This window comes from Myotis lucifugus, unplaced genomic scaffold (assembly GCF_000147115.1).
Source record: "Myotis lucifugus unplaced genomic scaffold, Myoluc2.0 scaffold_2, whole genome shotgun sequence".
Classification (NCBI taxonomy): Eukaryota; Metazoa; Chordata; class Mammalia; order Chiroptera; family Vespertilionidae; genus Myotis; species Myotis lucifugus.
In genome coordinates this window covers 5,268,508-5,292,703 of record NW_005871050.1, presented here as the reverse complement: position 1 = coordinate 5,292,703, position 24,196 = coordinate 5,268,508, and the positions used below count along the sequence as shown (strand labels likewise).

General features: G+C 40.3%; 1 protein-coding gene across 3 annotated transcripts in view; it reads left to right on the top strand.

The window, feature by feature from the left end:
* Positions 1-24,196, top strand: part of PHF6 (PHD finger protein 6) — a 53,808-nt gene that overhangs the window by 5,427 nt on the left and 24,185 nt on the right. For all 3 annotated transcript variants that reach the window (XM_014458373.2, XM_023757862.1, XM_014458383.2), the window contains exons 4-5: positions 17,244-17,377; positions 17,647-17,690. In XM_014458373.2, coding sequence (XP_014313859.1) covers positions 17,244-17,377; positions 17,647-17,690 — 178 coding nt within the window. The remainder of the gene's footprint in view (positions 1-17,243; positions 17,378-17,646; positions 17,691-24,196) is intronic.

The window sequence follows — 24,196 nt, the reverse complement described above, 5'->3', positions numbered from 1 at the left end:
CCCACCCCCAAAACTGTAGATACCAATAGAATGCTCCATTTTAATGTGATTTTTATTTGTTTAAATGTGGCTTTAGATTTCATGTTACTGTGGCTTACTGACCTGAGAACCAGAACAGCATGTTTTTATTTCCTCATCCTTAAAAACAAAATCAGATACACAGAAAGAATACTATTTACTTGATGGTGGGTGTACTGTAAGCCTTATCAGCCCATTATTTATTCCTTGGCACTATGAAATGCCTGGAAAATGCTTCCACATCCTGACTTGTTACAATTTTTTTGTCTAGTTAGAGCTGGAACAGTTTGGTCCCTACTGTTACAATATTAGTAACAAAATAGAGGCCCGGTGCACGAATTCATGCACGGGTGGGGTCCCTTAGCCTGGCCGGCGATCAGGGCCAATCAGGGCCGGCCTGCCAGGGGGAGGAACCATGGGAGGTTGGCTGTGGGAGCGCACTGACCACCAAGGGGCAGCTCTTGCATTGAGCGTCTGCCCCCTGGTGGTCAGTGCACGTCATAGCTACCAGCTGGTCGTTTGGTCATAATGGTCACTTAGGCTTTATAACCTAGTTTTACATGAAGCAGCAGCATACATCTGGCAGTATTGGTAAATTCAATGGAGATTTAATCTATTTGGACTGTGTGTGAAGAAAGCATCAGAACTTTGTGCAGGTTTCACTATTATAAGTTGTTTTGATTAATTTTTAATGGTATAGTGTATGGAGTTGATTCCCCCCTCCTCAAGTGTAGTGAGTTATACATAACTTATTCCTTGATCTAGGGAGTGGAACAATATTGGAGATAAAGACCACAAACTATAGTAAAAGTTTTATATTTGAATCCCAGCTTTGTCACTTACTAGCTGGTTGACCCTGGGCAAATTATTTACTTCTCTACGCCATGTTTTCATCACCTGCCAAAAGAAGATAACAACAGTCCTTGTACTTTTCTCACAGGGATAATGTGAGAATTAAGAGAGAGCCTATACATGACTAAGCATGGTGCCTGGCATGTGGTTAGGACTTAATAAATAATAGCCACCATTCTAGGTATTAATTTTAAATAATAAGGTCCAGCTAATATTATCATAGGCTAATGAAGGGCATGCTGGGCTGGGAAGTCATGGAGCCTATTTTTTAAATAACTCTGCCACTGATACATTATGTAACTTTAGATAAGTCATTAACTTATTTTTTCACCCATGGTAAACAGATAATGCTGTATCACTGCTTACTAAAGAGTGATGTTGCATAACAAAAAGTGCTATAAAATATACAGAGTTTCCTTAGGTGTTTTGAAGCCATGTTGAGGCTGTGGGCATCTGGCATTGAAGAATAATGGCAGAAGGAGAGAACTTTGGAGCCTGAGTATGTAATTTTGCTCCTTTTCCTCCTCCCAAAATGTCAAAATTTAAATAACTTACATAGGGGACCGGACTTAGAGTAGCATTTATATGTTTAACATTGAAATTATTTTGAAGTCTCCTTTTAGCCTTTAGTTTTGCTCCTTCCATTATATCATTTTATATGAAGTATTATCAAGTAACCAAAATATCAAATTTTAGTTTTTATCTTTACTTTTTCCTTTGTAAATTTGTCTAAGTAATAAAAGGACCATAAATCAAATAGGAAGGGAGAGAAACTGAAGAACTTCATGTAGGTAGATAAGCTACATATAAACTAGATAATCAGCGTCCCTAATTGAGTTTTTAAAGCATTTTATCCTGTGAGCCTGTTTGTCCTGGCTCCTGTTTATCTAGATTTCTAGGTGAAAAGTAGGTCATGAATACTCATTGAAAATAATCGAAAACAGGAGTGCTGGTCCCTGGGTGCTTTCAAGGCAGGTTCTAGTCTATATTTGGTATTGGCTCCAGAGTTGTTCACTTGCCCCAAAGAAAAGTAGAGAGAGAAGCGGTTAGGGCTTGATGTGAAAGTGTATATAGGTGGCCAGATGGGTCAGTCTTGAGAGGATGGGAGGTTGCAGTAGAGCGGGAGGTATGGTTGTGTGGTTTCTATGTTCATGCTGCCAAAGGCAAATTTCCAAGGTTTTCATGTTTGCCACAAGGATCAGGGGAGGAAAAACCATTCCACAGAACGTATTCATCTCTTTTTACATCACCTTTAACTATATAGCCCCAAGGTGGACCAGGAGAAATTTGGCAGAGTACTGAGGTTTTTATAATTTGAGACTCTGTTTTTGCAGTTAAGACAGATATATATTTTTCCAGAATGGTTTCCAGTTCCTGTTGAAGCCTTATGGAGACACCACATCTGTACCACCTACTCTTATTCTCCAACCATCTAGCCAAGAAATGCAAATTTCCAAATAAAATTATGAGTTACCACTATTTTCATTTTGTTTAAGGAGACACTTGAAAGCAGTATATTTGAAGAATGTACTCTTTCTGGATGAAGTTGGTGGTGAGATCATTAAGAGTATCTACATCAGCCCTGATCAGTTTGGCTCCATAGATAGAGCGTCGGCCTGCGGACTGAAGGGTCCCAGGTTCGATTCCGGTCAAGGGCATGTACCTTGGTTGCGGGCACATCCCTAGTGGGGGGTGTGCAGGAGGCAGCTGATCGATGTTTCTAACTCTATCCCTCTCCTTTCCTCTCTGTAAAAAATCAATAAAATATATATTTTTAAAAAAACAGTATCTACATCAGATAGTTACTGTTCTAATTAGTACCTGGGTCAGATATGTCACAGTCTCTAGGAACAAAAGGAGTTCAAAAGGCCATTTCATTCTCCTTCCTTACTCCTAGGCAAGACTGCTAGAAGCCATCCAACATAAGATTTTTGTCCTATTCTTAAATATATCAAGAAATTGTAATTCTACCCAAACAATCTGAAACAGGAGCAGTATTATATAACACATTTCAGAGTTGAGAAATTCATCCTTCTGTATAACTCAAGTATCTTGCTTATTTTTTAAAAAAATATATTTTTATTGATTTCAGAGATTAAAGGAGAGGGAGAGAGAGATAGAAACATCAGTAATGAGAGAGAATCATTGATCAGCTGCCTTCTGCAGGCCCCGTACTGGGCATCAAGCCCACAACCAGGCATGTGCCCTAACTGGAATCAAACTGTGACCTCCTGGTCATAGGTCGATGCTCAACCACTGAGCCACTTCAGCTGGGCCATCTTGCTTAATTTAAAGCCATTTACGCTATATCCTTTTCCAATCAAGGAACTATTTGTTTTTTTATTATTAAAAACTACAGGCCCGCTGCATGAAATTTGTGCACTGGGGTGTGTGTCCCTCAGCCCAGCCTGCACCCTCTCCAATCTGGGACCCCTCAAGGGCAGTTGGGCATCCCTCTCACAATCCAGGACTGCTGGCTCCCAACCACTCGCCTGCCTGCCTGCCTGATTGCCCCTAACCACTTCTGCCTGCCAGCCTGATCACCCCTAACCACTCCCCTCCCAGCCTGATTGACACCTAACTGCTCCTCTGCCGGCCTGGTCACCCCTAACTGCCCTCCCCTGCATGCCTGGTCGCCCCCAACTGTCCTCCCCTGCAGGCCTGGTTGCCCCCAACTGCCCTCCCCTGCAGGCATGATCCCCCCCCAACTGCCCTCCCCTGCTGGCCTGGTCGCTCCTAACTGCCCTCCCCTGTAGGCCATCTTTTGGCGGCCATCTTGTGCCCACATGGGGGGCAGCCGTCTTGTGTGAGGGTGTGATGGCCAATTTGCATATTACCTCTTTATTATAGAGGATTATTATATAGGATAAAAAATTCTCGCCCAGTCAGTGTGGCTCAGTTGGTTGAATGTTGTCCCACACACCAAGAGGTTACTGGTTTGATTCCCGGTCAGGGCCCATGCCCAGGTTGCAGGTTCCGTCCCCAGTAGTGGGAGTGCAGGAGGCAACTGATCTATGTTTCTCTCTCATCAATGTTTCTATCTCTCCCTCTCCTTCCCTCTCTGTCTCTCTAAAAAATCAATAAAAACATTTTTTTTTAATGAAAAATTCCTCATGTATCTCATGACTATCCTCAGGTCACTCCTAAACTTTCCCCTTTTCAAACTAAATTTTACTCACATGTATTAAGAAATCCTCTGAATATTCTCCTGCTTTTTTCAATAGTAGAAACAGCTAACATTTATTGAACACTAAATGTGTTAAGGACTGAGATAAGTACTTTAAATATATGATCCTATTTAATCCCATAATCATACAGTGAGATAGGAAGGTATTCATTCTCACTTTACAGATGAGGAAACTGAGGCTTCGAGAAATTAAGTAACTTGACAGTGGTTATATAGCTAGTAAGTGGCAGAGCTGGAATTTGAATCCAGGGCCAGTTAACTACAAAGTCAGAATTCTTAATCATTAGATTATACTAGCCTGCATTTTAAGCTACCTAACAAAAAATCACATTTAAAAATGTCATGATTAGAGCTTAGTAGTTTTCTAACAGAGATGGACATAGTACCTCATTTAGGACATAATCAGATTCATATTAATATATTCTGTTATTAGCATTAACTTACTGTTTTTAGGGCAAAAATCCTGTATACACATACTGTATAAGAATATTCTGATTCTGTGTTACACTCAAGATATTTTTTGTAGCCCCTGAAAATAAAAAGCCAAATAGAGAGAAAAACATTGATGAGAGAGAAACTTTCAGTTGCCTCCTGCACTCCCACTACTTTGTTATTTATTCAGTACCAATGGAGTGCTTTGCACCTCAGAGAAAAAGTATGTATGATTTTCAAGAGTTTATGATCTAGATATTGGGCATGTCATGAATCTGCATATATGACAATTTATAGTATACACTTTTTAAATTTTCCTGTGGGTGAGGATTCTTGCCTATTTAGGTAGTTAAAACTGCTTCCTAGAGATAGTAAGGTTAAGAAAAAGGGATAAGTCCAGGAAACAGATTAGGTATATTAGAATGGGTCATTGAGACTGGCAGTAGTGGATTGGAATTGAGTAATGTGGGATGATTGCAGGGTCTTTAAATTTTTTTTAATCCCCACCTGAGGATTTTTCCATTGATTTTAAGAGACAGTGGAAGAGAGAGGCAAAGACAGAGAGAAACATCAATGTGAGAGAAACACATCGATTGATTGCCTCCTGCACGAGCCCCGACCAGGGCCGGGGCCAGGGAGGAGTCTGCAACCAAGATATGTGCCCTTGACCAGAATCAAACCTGGTACCCTTCAATCCGCAGGCTGATGCTCTATCCACTAAGCCAAACTGGCTAGGGCAGGGTCTTTAAATATTAAAAAGGAATTTCAGCTGGATTGGAGGGGATGGGGAAGGACAATGCATTATTTTTCAGGATATAAGTGATATACAGTAGTCACTGTGGAGAATGAAAGATAATGGCTGCATATTTGTCTGGTATACATAGTTGTCATGCAGGCATCTTAAACTCAACCTGTCTAAACCAATATTCGTTAACTCCCCACCCTGAAACCTGATTCTCTTTCCAAATTCTTTACCTTCAACTCTTTATACTTCCACATCGGTCACTTGGTTCTATTTCTGGGTTGTCTCTGCCTTCTTTTCTTTTTTAATGGCCTCCTAAATGCAGTCTTCCTCTTCCCACCCTTCCAACATACTACTGGTAATTATTTGATCTCTACTTTTAAAACCTAATGTCACTCTCTGAGTAAAAATCTTCCTGATTCCTTACTGTATAGAAAACAATATCCAGAGGCCTCACCGTACCCTTCAGAAGTCATATCTTAAGTCACCTTTTCCATTCCTTAACTCATTCCCTTTCCTCTCAGTTTCCCAATCATCCTCTGCTTGTCTCTACTGCTGCATATGTGCTGATGTTACTCATCTCCTCGATCAGTTTTATCTGTTTTTGAGTCCTACTGAGCCTTTACCTCTGTCATAAAGTTTAACACTATGCACTGTATCTGTTACACGTTCTCAAGCCTTTCTTCCCCACTCTTCTGTGAACTCTGGGGGAATAGAAACTATTCTGCTTGCTTAGCATAGGATTAAGTGAGGATAATGCATGGAAAACACTTAGCACAGTGCTTGAAATCTCAGTTGTGCTCAATAGTGTTCTAATAAATAATGGCCACTTATTAATTGTTGGTTGAATTTGAAAGAGAGAGCTTCAATTGGATAATAGTGTGAAGCCTTAATAATGAGCTAGGTGTAAATTGACCAGGGAAGTAATGGTATAGCCTAAAATTCCTGTTTTGGTTAATCTGTGTTTTAGTGTTGTTTGCAGCTCCAGCAGTTTGAAAAGGAAGGAGAGAAATCTAGAGGGAAAAATCAGGTTGGTTATTTGTTCAGGATGGTAGAGAGCAGTGTATGCTTCAAACAGGAGTTTTGTTTGTTTGTTTCTTCAGCTTTCACTCATCCAGTATGGTGTTATTTTTGTTTACATAGGAATTATATTATTTGTCAAGACCTGCATCTAAAGTCTAGAATTCATGTATCTGTTCATTTGTTAGATACTTCATTGAGTGTCTACTTTGTACTGTGCACAAATGGAAACACTTTGGGTGCAACCGTGAATGAATATAGTTTAGCTTTAGGAGTATCTGAAGAATGCCACAGGAGAGTTGGGAAAGAGGGCCATTATTAATTCTACCTGAGAAGGCAGAGGCTTCATAAAAAGTGACATTTGAAATGTGTTCCACTGAGAAAGTGATGCTGTAGAAGTCAAAGGGAGAAGAGTTTCAAGGAGGAGGAGGTGGTTAAAGTATTAAGTAAGTATTGAATGGCAGTGCTATTTACAGTGTGTGGCTCATTTAGCATTAATGAAGGACAAAATGGAGCACCCACAGTGTAAAAATGCTAGCACTGCTAACTGCATACAAAGGAGCAGAAGGTGAATAATAGTGTTACTAACCAACAGTGGTACCTAGCCAACTATGAAATCAGAAAGGGGAGATAGGGGATTACAGACAGGTATCTTTTGCAAAAGGTTCCCAAGTGACTTTTAATGAACACTCTTGGGCATGGACCATTGCCTTGGGACAGGGGTTGGCAAACTTTGTGTAAAGGACCAGATAAATATTTAAGGCTTTGCCAGCCATATGGTCTCAGTCATAGGCACAGACAATACACAAAAAAATGAGCATGTCTGTGTTCTGATAAAACTTTATAAAAACAGGTGGTGGTCTGGATTGGGTTTGCAGGACTCCACCTTGAGGTATTTTGCAAGGAAACAGGTAAATTTTCTATGTAACTAAGTGTACATGAATCATGAATGTATTCATATAAATATGAATTTTTTAAAAAAGCTCTCATTATGACATGCAGATTAACTTAATGTGTGCAGGTATTTTACATTGTTTATATTAAAATCAATTTTGCTTTACTTTGGAAGTAATTGAGAATGAATGAAGTCCAAAGAGAAACTTCAAGTCTAATGATGGAGAAAATCAGGTCTTCAACTATTACTGAATCAGCTAAATTTTTTTTTTAACTCAAACATTTTTTTCTTTGCCTTCATTTAATACTTCTTTGTAATTTGGAATACTGTCAATTTATTTCATTATATAATTACTTCTTATTTATTTGTGCTAATGGAGGAGAATGCAAACCAATAATAAAAAATAGTCCATGTCTGGTTTTGGGGGGGTGACTCGGTACTTAAGCATGAATGAATATTTGGGGTTCTTCACAAATGAAGTATAGCAACAGCATCACAGTTTAGCGTACATTTTAGCATGAAAGACTTACACCTTAGAAAGAACCTAAACCTAATGATCTGAGCTCAGAAAAAGTCTGTCTGATCTTTCAGATGAAAAAAGAATCTTGAAAAGCTCCAATAAGGGAATTTACTTCTTGTCAATGATGATTCATAAATATGGATGGAATAGGAGTATGTGATATTCAGAGCAAGGTCAGGAGACTAGTTTAAGTAAGAACTTGATAGACTTAGTTCATTACCCTCCAATTTCCAAAAGACTTTTGAAAAGATTTATTCAGTAACTGCTTGGATTTAGTCTGTTACTCTAGTAAAATAAGTAATTTTTAGAAGTTCTCTATTTTAGAAGCACTTGGAATTTAAGGTCCTAACCTATCAGGTTTTTCATTTTTCAATGACTTTGACAGCTTTCAGATTTTATTTTTGCTTTCTAGCTTTATATTTAGACTTAATTATTATATACTAGAGGCCTGTTGCACGAAAAGATTCGTGCAATAGGCCTTCCCTTCCCCTGGCTGCCGGCACCAGTTTTACTCCAGCCGGAGCCGCCTTCAAGCCTTCGCTGCCCCGCCCAGCCTCCCCGGGTCGGGTCGCACACGGGATGCCCGCTGCCCCGGGTCGCAGATAGCAGGCCCAGATGGCGGCAGGGCAGGCGGGATGGCGCTGTCCCGCCCTGCCTGCAGTATGCAAATTAGCCGCCATCTTTGTTGGTGGTTAATTTGCATATCACGCTGATTAGCCCATGGGAGGCGTAGTGAAGGTACGGTCAATTACCATGTTTGTCTATTATTAGATAGTATTGTAGCTATAATGATAAACCAGAAATGGTTATAAGATCATGTTCTACCCTCCCATGAAATGGTATTACTTTTAGAAAATTTTAACAAATAAATGGGATAACTGTCAGTTAACTAGATAATTCAGAACTTACTCTGTTTTCTGTGTTGGATATGTGAGGTGTTACTATAAATAAAGCAATAAACCCGGAGTTAAGAGCATTTTTAGGCAGCTCTGAAAACTTGCCCCAACTACACTGTGCTGCTTTTATTAAAAACAAACACCAGTGTAAGGTTAACTGCTCTCACTTTTTGTCTCGTTTCCTATAAAAATATCCTATGTACCCTGTTTCCAACTCCAAGCACTTTTGGTATTTTTTTTTTGCCTTCAGATTCAAGAACATTCTCTGAACATTTGTAGCCATTTTCTTGGCGCAGGTGTCTTGAGAGCAGTAACTACTTAGCTATGAGAATTTATATCTATACACTGTGGTCAGTTACTGATGTATATCATAGATATACAGCAGTTAAACAGGGCAAATCTAAATCTTAGAGAGCCCTCTCTCCCTGGACTCTATCTAGCCATCAGATTTCGGCTTTTCCCCAAGAGCCTTCTCTTTTCCCCTATTCTAGAAGATATTGATCTTATTTTAGTTTTACTTTATTTATATCTATCTGTAGTCTTAGATGAGTTTTCCTTAGCTACTGAGAAAGCAGTATTTTTCCTTTTATTCCTTAAGACTTCTTCCTTTTGCAAACTGAATTTCAATTCTGGCCTGGTTCAATTGACTGAGGAGCAGGTATGTCCCAGCCTTTGGCCCCTGTGGGACTTTTAGCTAAGTCATGGTCCTTTCAGTTTCTGTTATCTCCTCTCATGCGTGACTTGGTTCCTCTTTCATGAGTGGCTCAGCTCCTTAATCCTACCAGACCTGAGGCCCTGAACCTAACTGTCCCCTATACCTGGGCTCCTGAGCATTAAAGAGAAAAAATCAACATGATATAGAAAAATGTTAGTTACATGCAAACAAGTGGTTAGAATAAGATGGAACTTGAAGACATTGTAGAAAATAGGTCTACCTTTCATCTAGCGCCAATATTCCACGTTTGTGTGGAAATTACCGAAAAATCGGTACAGCGGTCTGGTAGGGTTAAGACTCTGGTTATGTGGCATAACCTAATCTTAACATAGTACAGCTTCTCAGACATCAGAACAGTGTTTACCAGGGGTGGGGAGATGAGGAACCTAGGGAGATGTTGGTCAAGGGCTATAAAGTTGCTATTATGTAGGATGAATAAGTCTAGAGGTTTCATGTAGAGCAGTGATTCCCAAAGTGGGCGCTACCGCCCCCCGGTGGGCGCTGCAGTGATCCAGGGGGGTGGTGATGGCCACAGGTGCATTTGGGGGCGATGAGTAACTGCTATTAAAATTTAAAAAAAATTAATTTCCAGGGGCTGAGTAATATTTTTTCTGGAAAGGGGGCGGTAGGCCAAATAAGTTTGGGAACCACTGATGTAGAGCATGATGACAGTAGTTAATAATACTATATTATATACTGGAAATTTGCTGAGAGTAGATTTTCTGGTGCTTTCACCACATGCACCAAGAAATGGTAGCTATATAAAGAAATGGACATTAATTAGCTCGGCTGTAATAATCATTTCAACTATGTATATGTATAGTAAAACATCATGTTGTGCCCTAGCCTGTTTGGATCAGTGGATAGAGTGTCAGCCCTTGGACTAAAGGGTCCTGGGTTTGATTCTGGTCAAGAGCATGCACGTACCTTGGTTGTAGGCTCAAACCCTGCCCTGGTTCCAGGCACATGTGGGAGGCAACCAATTGATGTGCCTCTCACATCTATGCTTCTCTCTCTGTGTCTCTTCCCCTCCCTTCCACTCTCTCTAAAAATCAATGGAAAAATATCCTCAGATGAGGATTAACCAAACTAAAGCACCCAAAAAGAACATCATGTTGTATACCTTAAATATATATAATTTTATTTAAAAATAAAGATAGTATAGCTTCTAACCATAATATAAAGATGACATTCAAACATCTGAAATAGAATGGGACCTTTTCTTACACTCTCCCCATGTTGGAAGAGGTAATTGATTACTGAGATTTACTAGGTCTACTAGATAGCAAACTGAATAGAGGAGTAAAACAAATTATCAACAAAGAAATTTTTACCTCTATTTAAATCAAGAACTTAAAATTGAGGATACAAGCAGGATAAGCTAAGAATTGACATACCTATATTGGGGACAGGAAATTAGCCCTCAGCAAATATTAGGTATGTGGGACAGACCTTTTCTCAGGAAGGAAAGGGTCCACCATTGTTTTTGAAAAACATGTTTCTGTCAGGTTAACTTTCCTTTTTCCACATTTGAGAGAGCCATGGGTAAAGTGCAAGCATGACATTAAATGGCAACCAACAGTCATTCTGCTGAGGGCTCAGCAGGGACTGTGACAAATTGGAGGGCAAATGTTTTATGTAAAGTGGAATACAGGATAACATTACTCAGGTCCCACCAACTGCTGCCTTGCTGTGGTGGAGGGTCCCGTTTTCCTATTATTCAAATGAAGTCCTTTTTTTGTATTTTCCATAATGTTCCACATATCTGGTTTCCCAACATCTTTATCTCTTCCTTATTCTTGACCTTGTTTATTAACAGAGCTAATCTTTCCCTCCAAATATTCTTGCCTCTACTCATTCTCTGCTGCTTCAACTGATTGTTCTTCTCCAAATCCTAGATCAGACTGTTTAAATATTTGCAGGCATACCTGAAGATAATTAATTATGCCAAATCTGCAGGTATTAGAAATGTGAATGAGAAAAGATTTGCCTTAAGGTATTAAAATCTTCAATAACAGAGTAAGCTTAAAATTAACTATTTTGTAAGGTACAGTGTTAGTCTTCCAAAAAATTCAGTCTAGACACAATTAATGGAAGAAATCTATATATTTATAAAGATAATAAGCTATATGTGGAAGTAAAATGATAAGAGCCAAAATGAATACTGTATCTTAAGTCCCATAGGAGTTTGGGGGAAAAATTATTTCAGGGGTTGGAATATAACATAGTAGACTTATAGGTAATAATTATGTTCCCATTTTGTATTCATAGGTACACAAGCAGATTTAAAATTTATATTTAGTTTTATTGTGGATACTTTTTGCTATTTTGTTAGTACCTTGCCAGAATTTCATATGCAAGAAGGTATTTATTTATGAATGTTGTATAAAATAGATCCTATAAATTCTAATTGAGAAAAATTCCTGCTCCTAAACTTGAAAAGAATTTTCACTCTTTGAAAACATTTTTATTGGTATGTCTTCCTCTTTTCTTCCTTGAGAGAAACTGACAAAAGTGGCAATCTTCTTCTCAGTTAAAAAAAGTATCATTCCGCCGAAACCGGTTTGGCTCAGTGGATAGAGCGTCGGCCTGCGGACTGAAAGGTCCCAGGTTCGATTCCGGTCAAGGGCATGTACCTGGGTTGCGGGCACCTCCCCAGTAGGAGATGTGCAGGAGGCAGCTGATCGATGTTTCTCTCTCATCGATGTTTCTAACTCTCTCTCTCTCTTCCTTCCTCTCTGTAAAAAAATAAAATAAATAAAATAAAAAAGTATCATTCCTAAGTTGCTGTAGTTAACTGGTTATACTTTGGGCAGATGAACTCCTTTAGCCTTTTTTTTTTAACTGGGAAGCTCTTTATTTGACTGTCTATTTTGAATGATAGCCTTGCTGGATATTGTAATCTTGGTCTCAGATCCTTGCTTTCCATTACCTTGAGTACTTCATGCCATTCCCTTCTGGCCTGTAGAGTTTGTGATGAGAAATCAGGTTTCAGCCTTATGGGAACTCCTTTGTAGGTAACAGTTTTCTTTTCTCTTGCTGCCTTTAAGATTCTCTCTTTGTCTTTAATTTTTGTCATTTTAATTATTATGTGTCTGGGCATGAGTCTGTTTAAGTTCTTCTTGTTTGGGGTTCTCTGTGCCTCCTGAAATTGTGTGACTTTTTCCTTTACCAGGTTAGGGAAGTTTCCTACCATTATTTCTTCAAACACCTTCTCTATTCCTTTCTCCCTTTCTGCCTCTTCTGGCACACCTACTATTCTAATATTGTTATGTTTCACATTGTCCCACAGCTCCCTTAAGCTGTCCTCTGTTTTTTAATTGTTTTTTTCTTTTTGGTTCTCTAATTGAGTGATATTTTCAACTCTGTCTTCTAATTCACTGATTTGATCCTCAGCTTCCCCTAATCTGCTGTGTATTCCTTCCAATGTGTTCTTTATTTGTGTTATGTCATTCTTTATCGCAGACTGTTCTTTTTTATAGTTACTATATCTTTTTTCATACTGTTCAGCATTTTTAAGATCATTACTCTGAACTCTGTTTCAGATAAATTTCTTATCTCTGCTTCATTTATCTCTTCTTCTGGAGAATTCTCTAGTTCTTTCATTTGGGGGTTGTTTCTTTGTTTCCTCATTTTGGTTGTCTGTTTGGGTTTGTGACTATGTTTTAGGTAGTTCCTCTACACCTCTCAATCTCTAGTGCAGGACAGTGTTAAAGGCTGTTTCTGACTAATTGGATCAGGCTAAGACTCAGCCTCCAGAGATCTCCTCTGCCTACAGACTAATAGGATTCTGACTTGAATTGCCCCCAGGCAGTAGTCCCCAGGTGTGGCAAGAGGTTTTTCAACAGGGTGGGGCAGTTGCTTCTGCCTGGAGGCTAATTGTTACTTTTACTCTGTTAAGTGGCCTCAGGACAAGGTGTTTTCCAATAGGGTGTATTGACTGCCCTTCCCCCAGGCAAGGCAGATGTCTTTGTGGGAAAGATGTCCTCCACTGTGTGAGGGAATGACTCGGCCCAGGAATCTTGGGGTATCTGCCTTCTGAGCTCTATCCTCCGAGTTCCCAGTCCTGGGTTCTGCCCTCACAGCTCCAGTCCACTTCACCCTCCCTCTGCCAGAGCACAAGGTGGGTGCCTCCACTGGGAATTTTTGTGCATTGGCCCTTTAAGAGGGTGCCCAAACTTTCAGCTGCCACTCCCTGGCAGACAGCACTCCACAGCTTTTCACAGCTAGATGTTATGTGAGTACCCTCCTCAGCTTGGTGCTCTCTACTGAGGAACCCAGCTTAGGGATTAGATCTCAGTGGCAACCCCCACAACTGAGATAACTCTCCAGGACTTCAGTTGCTGTCTGTGGGTGCCCAGCCAGCCCTTTCGCGCCTCCGCCCCTCCTACCAGTCTCTATGTGGTCTCCACCTTCAGTCCTTGGGTATCAGGGTTCTCTCCTGTGAGTTTTCCATTGATTAATCAGGAAGCCTTTCCGTATTTCAGTTGTAATTCCAGCTTGTTCCTGGGAGCATGTCCCTGCAGCATCCTTCTACTTTGCCACCATTTTTAATCCAGATCACAGTATACTGTCTTACCTAATAATAGACAAACATGTAAATTGACCGTCCCTCCACTACGCTCACCAGCCAATCAGGAGAGTGTGCAAATTAACCCAACAAAGATGGCGGTTAATTTGCATACGTAGGCGCAAAGCGGCGGAGCGAAGACTGAAGGCTCCGGCTGGAGCAGCAAAGACTGAAGGCTCCGGCTGGAGCTTGCAGCTAGGGGAAGGGAAGGCCTATTGCACAAATCTCTTCGTGCAACGGGCCTCTAGTCTATAATAATAGACAAACATGTAAATTGACTGTCCCTCCACTATGCTTACCAGCCAATCAGGAGAGTATGCAAATTAGCCCAACAAAGATGGCAGTTAATTTGCATACATAGGCGCCCAGCGGCCTGGGTCCTGGGAACATCATCGGGCACCCAGGTCACTCCGAGGTAGGCCACGTGTGGGCCCTGAGCAGCCTAGGAAGGGCCTGAGCCAGGGGGCTCCTGGGCAGGGCCTGAGCCTGCGATCAGAGCCGAGGGGGCCCCTGCCCAGGCCTAACGCCTCCGCCAGAGGCCTTAGGCTTGGGCAGGGGCAGAGCCGGCGATCGGAGGGAGCTGAGGGTCCCCTGCCCAGGCCTAACGCTTCAGCCAGAGGCGTTAGGCCTGGGCAGGGGCAGAGCCCACGATCAGAGGGAGCTGGGGGTCCCCTGCCCAGGCCTGAAGCCTCAGCCAGAGGCTGTAGACCTGGGCAGGGGTGGAGTCGGCGATCAGAGTGAACTACAGAGGAAACACCTTTTCTGACAGCTCATTGGCTAAGCTCCCTGTATGCCACCGGTAATATTCTTAGTAACTTGGGTAATAAGAATCCAAAAAGGTGATCTAGGGTCTTTCCACCACACTTCTGGAGAAAAAAATGAAGGTCCGCTGCTGGAATGTCATATCCTATGAAAGACACATCTTGAAAATGTCATATCCTGCCCTAGCTGGTTTGGCTCAGTGGATAATGCCTCTGCCTGCCAACCGCAAGGTCTGGGTTCAATTCTGACCAAGGGCATGTACCTAGGTTGCAGGCTTCTCTCTGGCTGGGGCCCAGGTCAGAGCTCATGCAGGAGGCAACCAATCAAAGTGTTCCTCTCACTTTGATGTTTCTCTCTGTCTTTCCCTTTTTCTTCCACATTCTCTAAAAATCAATGGAAACATATCCTCAGGTGAGGATAAAAAAAATAATAAAGAAAGAAATGTCATATCCTATGAAAGACACATCTTGAAAATGCCTAAAGAAAGTTGTCATTTTTTCATAGCAAAGGGACTGGAGTCCGTGTTGATAAAAACACCTTGGTGGCTGCGGTGACTGGCAGTGGCTGCAGCAGCGGGGTGATGGGGCTGGTGCCATCCCCTGAGGGCTCCCAGAATGTGAGAGGGGGCAGGCTGGGCTGAGGGCCCCCCCCCCCTCCAGTGCACGAATTTTGTGCACCGGGCCCCTAGTACTATCTATGATAATAAAAGTGTTATATGCTAATTAGACCGGACATCCTTCTGGATGACCTTCCAGATGAAGCCACGACAGTGGGGGTTGAGGCAAAGGCAGCTGCCTCGATGGCTGGGGCTGAGCTCCTTGCACTAATTTTGTGCATTGGGCCTCTAGGTTTTAATAATATCTCCCCTTTCATTTTTGCCTGCTAATTGAATTTAATACATTTTTTCAAAATGTACTTATGCAAACTCATTTTAGATGTAATTTCAAGATGAACTGTTTGCAGTAGAGTTTTTAATGAAATGGGGTAATGTTCGATTTATTAAGTTAAAAACAAACAGGTTGAAAAAAAAAGGAAAAAAAAACAGGTCGCAAAATGGTACATACAAAATTACATGGAAAATACTTTCACATAAGCATTCAACACTTAAAGAGCATCTCTGCTTGATTGGTATGAGTGATTTTTAAATTTTTGTGTGTGCTCTTTTGTGTTTTCCAAAATTTCTATAATAAGTCTATGTGTTTTGATTAGCAATGTAATTTACTTGCCCCACTGGCATGGCTCAGTGTTTGAGCACTGATCTATAAATCAGGAGGTCACAGTTTGATTCCTGGTCAAGGCACATGCCTGGGTTGCAGGCTCGACTCCCAGTGGGGGGCATGCAGGAGGCAGCCCATCAATGATTCTCTGTCATCATTGATGTTCCTATCTAACTCTCCCTCTCCTTTCCTGAGATCAATAAAAATATATTTTAAAAAAGGAAATGTAATTTACTAAAAGTTTCTATATTTAAGGAAGTGGAGTATTTCACTAGTATTAATAATTGACACTGGCCCTGATGTTTTCTTGGAAGTACCTGTATTGAGAATGTTTCTGTTTCTGACTTATATGAGTATTTTTTGAATGATAGCTTGAAAAATATTTTGAGTGTTTGACTTGCTTAGAGCAATACAAGAAAATTTATTGGAATCTATATTAGCCTCTTGGTAAATCAAATTGCTTTGGGCCAAGTAATCTAAAATTAGGATGGTAAATGTTATTTATGTTAAAGTGAATAAAGAAGAATAAGAACAGTTTTTAATGAGGTATCTAGCAATTTAAAAACAAATGAGCAGTTTTTAAGATTTACCTTATTATGAGTTTATTTTGGCATGGCATTTATGGCTTAGAAGATAGCCTTATTAAAAGACCACTCTGCACAATATATTGTGATATGTTAATCAAACCACTAACAATCATTGTTACATAATTGTTATGCTACTTTTTAAAAATAATTTTTCCTAATTTTAGATCATGAGCTAGTTAAATAATATTAGTTATTCAATAAAGTCATAAGGTAAGGTATATTAAAATATGTTGAAAGAGTCTGTTCTTTTATCTATTTGTCTGAATTCATAATGCAAGAGGTAAGTAACAAATTACATCACAAAATATTTTTAGAGTTTAAGGTATTTAGAATCTACCTAATTCTTTTTGTTTTCTTTCCTTCCCTCACTTAAAATTGATTCTACCAGGTTCCCAAATAGTATGTGAAGGTTGTTTTTTCCCAAAGATTCTCATTGATTATGTGGAAATATAAAGGAAAATTTTTTCTGGTATGAGGCATTTTCACCAGTTATAATTTACATTTCTAGGAAGATCTGGATTGTGAATAGTTCTTAATTCTATACAGTTTACATCCCTTATCTGCAACATTTCAAATTTTCTCTTGACCGCAGTGAAACAATAGACATTAATATTCCATTAATTTTGTTATTGTTTAACATGGGAAAAAAGCACCCCTGGTAGAATTGTATTCGAATTACTTCTTGGCATGAACCCAAGAAAAATAGCATTAAGTTACACAACTTTTCATTAACCAATTTGTTTTCCTTGACAGAGATTAATATGCCTCTAACCTGATATCACTGCCTTAGCAAAATCACACACTAATAATATTTTATTGTTTTGCTGTAGATGTGTTCTTTGTGCCATTGTCCTGGAGCAACAATTGGTTGTGATGTGAAAACATGTCACAGGACGTACCACTACCACTGTGCATTGCATGATAAAGCTCAAATACGAGAAAAACCTTCACAAGGAATTTACATGTAATTATTCAACTTCTCTTTAAATTTTTTTAACAGTCATACTTTCTTTAAGCTTTTTAAAAAAATTTCCCCATTTCAAAATATTTCATCATCGTAAAGAGTGTTTTCGGTAAATAATTTAATGCTTAGTGAAATGGCATATAAAGTTTAATAGTAAGGTTTTGGGAATCTAGCTTGTAATTGGGGTAAAGTGTATTCCTCATTTTTTAAATTTGAAAAATGGGTTTAGTTTGTTTACTTGATAATTTTTAATTTCTTCATTTTTATAGGGTTTATTGCAGGAAACACAAGAAAACTGCACATAACTCTGAAGGTACGTCATTCAGTCAATTGTCAATTTCAAGAAGAAATTTGAGTAAAATATGAGTAAATTATACTATATTAACTTTTACCATTGGATGTACCTCAATATTGAATACATTTTGAAGAATTAAGAAAAGCATTAGGATAAACTAATGTACAATAGTGAAAAAGATCTGAATTTTTTTAAAAACTTTATCTCAAAGTTTTTGTAAAGAGTTAATCAAATGATGCTAATGGTTAGGGATTTCTGTGTTTATATAAATGTTTTAGTGGATTATAGAGTTAATAATTGGCCTACTGTCTAATATAGAAATGTGAACTGAGGATACTAGTACATTTTGTCATCACCGGGCTTTCTGTTAAATTTTTATTTACATTGTAGTACTTTTTTTTTTTTTAATACAGACATGTTCATAAGAAGTAATTAAGTTTTAAATATAAACCTAAAATTACTTTATAGTTTCTTTTTATTTAAATTTATGCAGGACCGGGTTAATTATTTTTATGTAAAGTTAGCCAAGTTATACTTGGTTTTTAAAAGGTATAGGAAAGTTCTCATATTGAATTCTCACTTGTTTTAAACTTTTCAAACAGGTGATTTTGACACTTTTACATCCTATATAATAAAAGGCTAATATGCAAATTGTCTCCTCGACCAGGAGTTCGACCAGGGGGTGGGGCCGGCCAGCCAACCTCCCATGTCCCCTCCCCCCGGCCCGCCCAGCCGATCTGCCCTAATCACGGTGGGCCGGCCGGACCCTACCCATGCATGAATTCATGCACCAGGCCTCTAGTGTAATATAAAAAGGCTTAAATTTCATCTCATATTGTTCTATCCTTCCATTTAGATTAATGATCTTTAAAGTGTTTTTTTTTTTTAAGTTTCCTAGAATGTGTTGCTTAGAATTAGAATAGTTTGAGCCTGTTGTTTTAGGAAGTTGTTTCTTTATAAAGAATTACCCAGCCCAGCTGGCATGGCTCAGTGGTTGAGCACACAACATATGAACCAAGAGGTCACAGGTTCAATTCCTGGTCAGGGCACATGCCTGGGTTGCAAGCTTGATCCCCTGTGTGAGGCGAGCAGGAGGCAGCCAACCAATGATTCTCTCTCATCATTGATGTTTCTATCTCTCTCTTCCTCCCTCTCCCTTCCTCTCTGAAATCAATAAAACATATTTTTTAAAGAAAAGAATTACCTAATTATCAGTGTTAGGATATTTGTGGTCTTTTTTGATCTCTTAAAACTTGATTTTATAATACAAACTGGTATTACTTCTATTCTGGACTCCAGATTAGTCCAAATACTTTAAAAGTGCTGGTTAGCCCTCGCCAGTTTGGCTCCATGGATAGAGCATTGGCCTGTGGACTGAAAGGTCCTGGGTTCGATTCCGGTCAAGGGTACATGCCCGGGTTGTGGGCTCGATCCCCAATAGGGGGTGTGCAGGAGGCAGCTGGTCAATGATTCTCTCATCACTGATGTTTTTCTCTTTCTCCCTCTCCCTTCCTCTCTGAAATAATTAAAAATATTTTTAAAAAATAAAAGTGCTGGTTAAAAATACAGTCGTTAGCAAAAACTTGTTTTTAAGATAAACAGATTAGAAAAACAATAGCAAAGTTTTTTAAGTGCTAAAGTGCAACTGATAAACCTTTATAGTGTTTTGTTTTGTTTTTAAATATATTTTTATTGATTTCTGAGAGGAAGGGAGAGGAAGAGAGAGAAAAAAACATCAATGATGAGAATCACTGATTGCCTGCCTCCTGCACTTCCCCTATTGGGGATCGAGCCTGCAACCTGGGCAAGTGCCCTTGATCGGAATCGAATCCAGGACCCTTCAATCCATAGGCTGATGTCCTGTTCACTGAACCAAACCAGCAAGGGCAACTTTTATAGTGCTTTTCTTCAGTTTCTTCCTTACTTAATTCTAGAATTGAATTGAAAACCTTTTGTGAAAAGTTAAGAGTAAGCTTTCCCACCTTCTACTTCAGATTTTAACAGTGTATTTATTTGATTCCCTTTAAGATTGTAGTGACCATATATGGCAAGCCAAGGATTGAGACTTATGACCTGATGAACACAAGTATATGAGCATACTGAGGCAGGAAATTTGAGGATGGCAGCAAAAGATTTAGACATCTCCCCTTTTATTCTTTAGATTTCTGAAGCTGATAGTACCATCTAGTGGTGAAGGAAAGTCACTGCAGACTATGTAAAGTTGAATAATTTTGACCACTTTATGCTTTGAGAAACATATTAATGAGAACTATCTAAATACATACTTTTCAAGATAAATTTTCTTTTAATGTAACTGGCAAGGTTACTACAATTCAAATTTTTGATACAATTGATTCGATTTTTGAGTTTTGTGTACTTTTATACACATTGTGTTTATACTCAAATTGTAGAACTTGAAGCATAATTTTACAATTTAAAAGTATTACAGCCCTAGCCAGCTTCACTCAGTGGATAGAGCATTGGCCTGCAGACTTAAGGGTCTCGGGTTTGATTCTGGTCAAGGGTATGTACTTCAGTTGCAGGCTCAATCCCTGGTCCCAGTCAGAGCTCCTGCAGGAGGCAACCAACCAATGTGTCTCTCTCACATGGATGTTTCTCTTTCTGTGTCTCTCCCCCTCCCTTCCAATACTTCTAAAAACCAATGGAAAAATATCCTCAGGTGAGGATTTGTTGTTGCAGAATGCATGGGAGAATGCTCAGCCAGCACTCTGGGAGAGGAAAGTTTAACCTTTATTTCACAGATCTGCTAGTCCAGGGGAATTCCGGATCCAAAGCCTGAACTGAACTTGTGGGGAGGCTCTGACCTATCTCCTCCTGTGGCAGGCCCCTGGGGGTCCCCGCAACTCACAGCTTGGCCCAAGTCAGTCTTGGTGGGGGATTGGGGTTAGGTTCTGCAGCTCCGCCCAAGTCAGTCAGAGTGGGGAAGTTAAAACTACAGTTTTAACCAGATACTGAACTAGGTTGCAAGACCACTGCCCCTGCCGTTTTCCTTTTCAGATTAACAACAACAAAAAAAGCAAGCACACTAAAAAAAGTAAAGCATTACAGAGTTCATATTTATTGAACTTTGATTTTTATAACATTCATCTATGTTGAATATCTAATAAAAGAGAAACATGCAAATTGACCGTACCTTCACTACACCCCAAGCCATGCCCACCAGCCAATCAGAGCGACTATATGCAAATTAACCCAACCAAGATGGCAGCCGGCAGCCATGGAGCTGGAGCAAGCAGGAGGCTTGGTTGCCCTGGCGATGGAGGAAGCCAAGCTTCCCGCCTGCTCTGGCTGGCTGTGGCCTCTGCAAAAGGCAACAAAGTTTCAATTATATAAGCTAAATAAATCCCAGATACCTGCTTCCAGCCAGCCTCCACTGGGAGCTTGGGTAGCTGGGGGCCATGGCCAGCCTGCAAACAGCCATCAGCCCCTCACCTAGGATGGCCACACCCTCATGGGGTGAGGGTCCCCAATGGGGGCTGTGGCCAGCCTGCAAACAGCCATCAGCCCCTCACCCAGACTGGCCAGGCACCCCAGCAGGACCCCCCACCTAAAGGGGGTGTGGCCAGCCTAAAAACGGCCATCAGCCCCTCACCCAGGTTGGCCAGGCACCCCAGTGGGACCCCTACCCTGATCCGGGACATTCTTCAGGGCAAACCAGCTGGCCCCCACCCATGCATCAGGCCTCTATCCTATATAATAAAAGGGTAATATGCAAATTGACCCTAACAGCAGAAAGACTGGGAATGACTGGTCACTATGACACACACTGACCACCAGGGGGCAGATGCTTAATGCAGGAGCTGTCCCCTGGTGGTCAGTGCACTCCCACAGGGGGAGCTCTGCTCAGCCACAAGCCAGGCTGAAGGCTGCCAGTACAGCAGTGGTGGTGGGAGCCTCTCCCGCCTCTTCAGCAGCGCTAAGGATGTTTGCAGCTTAGGCCTGCTCCCCGCTGGCAAGTGGACATCCCCTGAGGGCTCCCGGGCTGCCAGAGGGATGTCTGACTGCCAGCTTAGGCCCATTCGCCTGGGGAGCAGGCCTAAGCCAGCTGGTGGTCATCCCCTGAGGGGTCCCAGACTGCGAGAGGGCACAGGCCGGGCTGAGGGACTTCCCCTACCCCCGAGTGCACAAATTTTTGTGCACCGGGCCTCTAGTGTTATTATATTTATTTGCTTTTTGTCAAAAGCAGAACTTCCCATTATTTCATTGTTCTAATGGGAAACGTGTTCTAATTTATGATTGTAATTTATGATGGGGGTTTATAAGATTGAATTTTAGGGACTGTCTTTGTTTGAAAATTGTACTGTACTAGTCTGTACAGCAAAGAGGAATTGGTACCTGTGGCATTTTCATCATTTGCCATCTGTGGCTCAATACCTACTTTGCTAATACAGTGGGGCCTTGACATACGAGTGTCCCAACTAACAAGTTTTTCGAGATACGAGCCGTCTCTTGGCCAATTTTTTGCTTTGAGTTGCGAGCTAAAATTCGGGTTACGAGCCAGCTTCAGATACCCCACCGCTAGTTGGCGCAGCGAACGTCACAGTGAACCCCACAACATCAGCCCAGCATCACGTGTCTCACTCGTTCACTTCTTGATTTGACATACGAGTAATTTGAGTTACGAGCTCCATCACGGAACGAATTAAACTCGTAAATCAAGGCCCCACTATACTTAAAATGATAAATACTCTATAATTCAGTCTATCATGTTAGTTTGACATAACATGAACTGTGTTTTGAAATATTAAATTTAAGAATCTCATTATTCTTCCCATAGTTTTTACTTTTCCAGAAAGTGATATAGTTAGAATCGTACAGTATATAGCCTTTTCAGATTGGATTCTTTCATTTAATTGGCCTTTTTGAGAGGGGGTGGTTAATTGATACATAAATACTTATGAGAAAAGATCCTATAGACAAGAAGAGATTGGAGGTACAGGAAGGAGGATTCATTGTGTAAGCAGATCAATTGTCCTATAATAGGAGGATATTTACATTGTAATAGGAATTAAGGAAGAGGATAGGCAGTTCCTACCAGTCTATTTTCACTCTGAGGGAGAATGTAGAAAGAAGAATGATGTTTGGAAGTTGAAGGAAAAGGTTTTTTTGTTGGTTTGTTTGTTTATTTTTTTCTTTATTGATTAAGGTATTACATTTGTCCTTATCCCCCCAAGGAGAAAGCTTTGAAAGAATAGTTGTGAAGACCGGGAGAGGAAGTTTGCCTAGAGAAATGTAAGGTTTCTAGACTGTTGAAGGCCCATTTGAGGTTGGTAACCATGACTTTACGTAGTGATATCATCAGTCAGTTTGTGTGGCTTTCCTCCAGCAATTCAGGATCCTGGGTGTAGCATAGAGAAAGTGGCTATTTGTTTAATTTAGAATCCTGATTTTGCTTAGTGGGCTCAACAAAGAAATAAAGAGGTGAGGGAATTTAGGGTATTTGCAAGAGAGAAATCTAAGATAGGGATGTGAAGGCAAGAAAAGAAGAAAAACAGGAAGGAATTATAGCCTGGAGGTCTGACAAAGTTGAAGAGCAATGAGAATGAAAGTACTTGGGAAAGCAAGCTTTTATGGTCCCAGTGTGTGATAGAGTTATTTCAGAGGCAGAATTGTTTTGGATGATTATAAGGTATGATTATATGGATTGGGAGGTTAATGGACATTATTGAAGATCAAAGAATTGACTGGTTAGGTGTTGCTGGGGTTGTCCATTTGGACAGTTGAAATCAACCGGGATGATGACAGGGGTTGAGATGGAGAAAAGGGCTGTGAATTGTGTGCTAAAGAAAGTTTGATTGGTGCACTGCCGGTATGGCAGGGAGAGGAAATCATTTAGAAAGATGTTGCCCTGATACAGATATGAGGAAATATGACCCTGACTCCAGGCAGTAGCAATGGTGATAGAAAAAAACGGGACTTGACAGATGCATTTTGAAGGAAGAATGGAGAGGTCTTGGGAAATTTAACTAACATTGACCTGAGGAAATTAAAACAAAATGGCACCGGGCCAGTGTGGTTCAGTTGGTTGAGTGTCAACCTATGAACCAAGAGGTCATGGTTTGATTCCCCGTCAGGACACATGCCTGGGTTTTGAGGCAGCCAATCAGTAATTCTCTCTCACATCATTGATGTTTCTGTTTCTCACTCCCTCTCCTTTACTCTCTGAAATCAATAAAAATATATTTTTTTAAAAAGAAAGTAAGTCTGATTGGTGAGGCAGAATGACTGGGAGTTGGTAATTGTTAGCAACAAGAAGGGGAAGAAGATAGCATAGTCTGTGGACCAGGAATAGCCAAAATTAAAATGGACAGGAATAACCAGAATTAAATCCTACACCTTATGTTTTTCTTTTGTTGTCCTGTGTTTAGATAATAGGTATATTCTTTGCCTTTTTTAAAGCAATATTTCAAAAATGTCAAACATTGATAATAGCAAATAGCTCTAGCTTGTAACTGATGCTAGTGTCTGTTTTATAGAAGTGTTTTAATATGATAGCTTGTCAT